Source organism: Leptodactylus fuscus, chromosome 8 (genome assembly GCF_031893055.1).
Source record: "Leptodactylus fuscus isolate aLepFus1 chromosome 8, aLepFus1.hap2, whole genome shotgun sequence".
NCBI classification, from domain to species: domain Eukaryota; kingdom Metazoa; phylum Chordata; class Amphibia; order Anura; family Leptodactylidae; genus Leptodactylus; species Leptodactylus fuscus.
Window position 1 is genome coordinate 17650993 of NC_134272.1, and position 3061 is coordinate 17654053.

General features: G+C 41.2%; 1 protein-coding gene across 1 annotated transcript; it reads left to right on the top strand.

Moving 5' to 3' along the window:
- Positions 1 to 1170: 1170 nt before the first annotated feature.
- LOC142217134 (olfactory receptor 1C1-like) lies at positions 1171 to 1776 on the top strand. Its single transcript, XM_075285324.1, has one exon. The coding sequence runs from the start codon at positions 1171 to 1173 to the stop codon at positions 1774 to 1776; it is 606 nt and encodes a 201-aa protein (XP_075141425.1).
- Positions 1777 to 3061: the final 1285 nt, after the last annotated feature.

Sequence of the window (3061 nt, forward strand, 5' to 3'; positions counted from 1 at the left end):
GCCAAACCAGTTTGATGACACACATGCTGACCATTACATAATCCAGAACAACTTGAACTTAAAAACTATTTCCTCCTTCCACTTCTAGCATTTGATTCAGTAACAGAAGACATGTCTAGGCTATTCTCTTCTGCATACTTTCTCAGATTTCATCCAGTCTTCTCCACAACTCTTTCTTTTGGTATTTTTCCCTCCTTGTAAACCTTCTGTTATAATCCCATCATTGACGGAAAAACATCTCTTCACCAGTCCTGCACTGCTGTCTACTGACCCATCTCTAGTCTCTCCCATATCTCTGAATTTATGGAATGTTTGGTCTCCTCTTGTCTTCTCTGCCACAATCTGGTTTCTGAAATCTACATTCTAAATGTAATGTTCATATAGCAATTTCCTATTATCTCTTGATGGCGGGATCTTCTGGCATCCACGCCATTTGCTGGTATTGGTTCTTCTAGATCTATCGTAGGACCACTACCAGATCAATGGAGACCACCAACTCCTTCTTAATGTTTTCTAGAAGCCTTTAAGGTCTTCTCCAGACTAAAAAAAAACTTGTTGATCTATCCTAAAAAATAGCAGCTGATACACAGATAATGGAGGGAGGATGGGAGTGTCCCCCGTCTCAAGGTTGTCATTCCTTCTCTGGAATCTTTTTCTTCTAGATGCAGCCAAAATGTATAACTTTATTAATAAAAACATACAGAAGTTTTCTTTCTCCTTCACTATTCATTATTCTGTGACACATTTTGAAACATTTCATAAATTATATTCTAAAATCTATCCTACATTGTGTGTTATTTTCGTTAGAATACTAAACATCTATTAAAGATGAATCAGACGTCAATTACATTTTTTTACATTTTGACATTTTCTAGAGGGAAAAGGAATAAACCTTTTGTTTCCACTTTCTTTTTCTTGATATATTTGGTCGGAGTCCTTATCAATTCCTCCATTATCACAGTCATATGTCTGGAAGTTCAGTTACATAAACCAATGTATCTCTTTATCTGTAATTTATCCATTGTAGACATATTTTATACATCGGTCACGGTTCCTAAATTCCTGTACATGTTATTGTCCGGAGATCATATTGTTTCCTTCTCACAATGTTATACTCAGTTCTATTTTCTTATAGCAGTGGCGACAGCAGAGGAAATTCTTCTATTCATTATGGCTTATGATCGATATGTCGCTATCTGTCTCCCCTTACATTATCATCGGATATTGAATCAGAGAAATTGTATCCTGATAACTATTGGGATTTGGGCAGCCGCCTTTATAAACTCTTTAGTGTATATAATAACAGCTGTGTACATGTCCTCCTGTCACTCCAACATCATCCACCAGTTCTTCTGTGATGCCAAGTCCCTGACAACGATGACTTGCACAACCTCACCAATGTTTTTTATATTAAATGGTATAGAAACTTTAATATTAGCTGTTACTCCATTGATCTGCATCATCATTTCCTATGCTAATATTTTCTCTGTCATCTTCAAGATGACGTCACAAGAAAGTCGAAAAAAATCCTTCTCCACCTGCTCATCCCACATCACTATCATCAGTACGTATTATGGGACACTCTTAATAGGATATTTCATACCACCATATTCTGAAGTTCTGGACACTGTCTTTAGTGTAGTATATACAAGTATCATCCCCATGATAAATCCCATCATATACAGTCTACAGAATGCCGCTGTACAATCTGCATTGCTGAGGTTATTGAGGGGAATGTGCTCTTTTAAGAGAAACTCCGGACATAAACATCAGTAAAATTTGGTGATGTTAATTGCAATTAAAGCACAAATGCAAAGTTTTAGACTTTTTATTCTTATAAATTTTTTTATAGTGGTAAATATTTATATAAAAAAAAAATCAAAAAATCTCTCATGAGAAGAACATTTGTCTACAAAATTTGTAGCCATTGGATTTATAATTTTCCTTTATTAGGATGTTTATGGGACACCGGCGATGTTTTAGTATAACTGTTTGATATTCTGCTTCTGATTAAAGATGTGTAAATTTTTGAAAAATTAGATTCGGCTGCTTATCCAGATTTCCCATAAAAGATTTGATTCTATCCAAATTAATTTGCGTTGAATAGTGTTAAAAAAAAAAAAAAAAAAAAAAAAAGCTATTTCCTGGCTGCAGAGAGCCTGTATAGTGGTGTAGAACACTGTACCTTGATGTAACACACATGGGGAGTCTACTGTGGTAGTGAAACAATACTGTAAGTCAGTATAACATACACATGTCTGAGAACCACTGCACACTTGACTTATTTGGCCAGTTACAGGGTAAAAAGCAAATAACTTAAGTGTACTCAACCTCGCACGTCGATGTTAGTGACAGGTATAAACAACCATGCAGAGGCTCAGGATCCTACTGTAGTGTGAAAAAGCACATAGATGTCTACAGAACCTGTACTCATACCTCCCAACGGTCCCGATTTCCGCGGGACAGTCCCGATTTGGGTGACATGTCCCGCGGTCCCGGTTGGAGGGAGGTATGTCCCCATTTCAACTCAGATCTGCGTCCAGAGGACGCAGATCTGAGTTGAAAACACATGCGGCTGAAGGAAGGAGCTGACACAGGTCAGCTCCTCGCTTCGCCGCTGCCCGCCTCTCTCCCTGACACACGCGGCTGAAGCTGCTCGCGTGCTCGCTTCGCCGCTGCGTCTCTCTCTCGCTGACACATGCGGCTGAAGCGAGGAGCTGACCTGTGTCAGCTCCTCGCTTCGCTGCTGCCGCCGGCTCCTGGCTTGTAGACGCGATGTACACGCCAGGAGCCGGCGGCAGCAGCGAAGCGAGGAGCTGACACAGGTCAGCTCCTCGCTTCAGCCGCATGTGTCAGCGAGAGAGAGAGACGCAGCGGCGAAGCGAGCACGCGAGCAGCTTCAGCCGCGTGTGTCAGGGAGAGAGGCGGGCAGCGGCGAAGCGAGGAGCTGACCTGTGTCAGCTCCTTCCTTCAGCCGCATGTGTCAGCGAGAGAGGCGGCGAGGGAGCGGAGGAGAAGGTAAGTTTAATGTGGAGGTGGAACGTGAATCTGGGGGCAGATG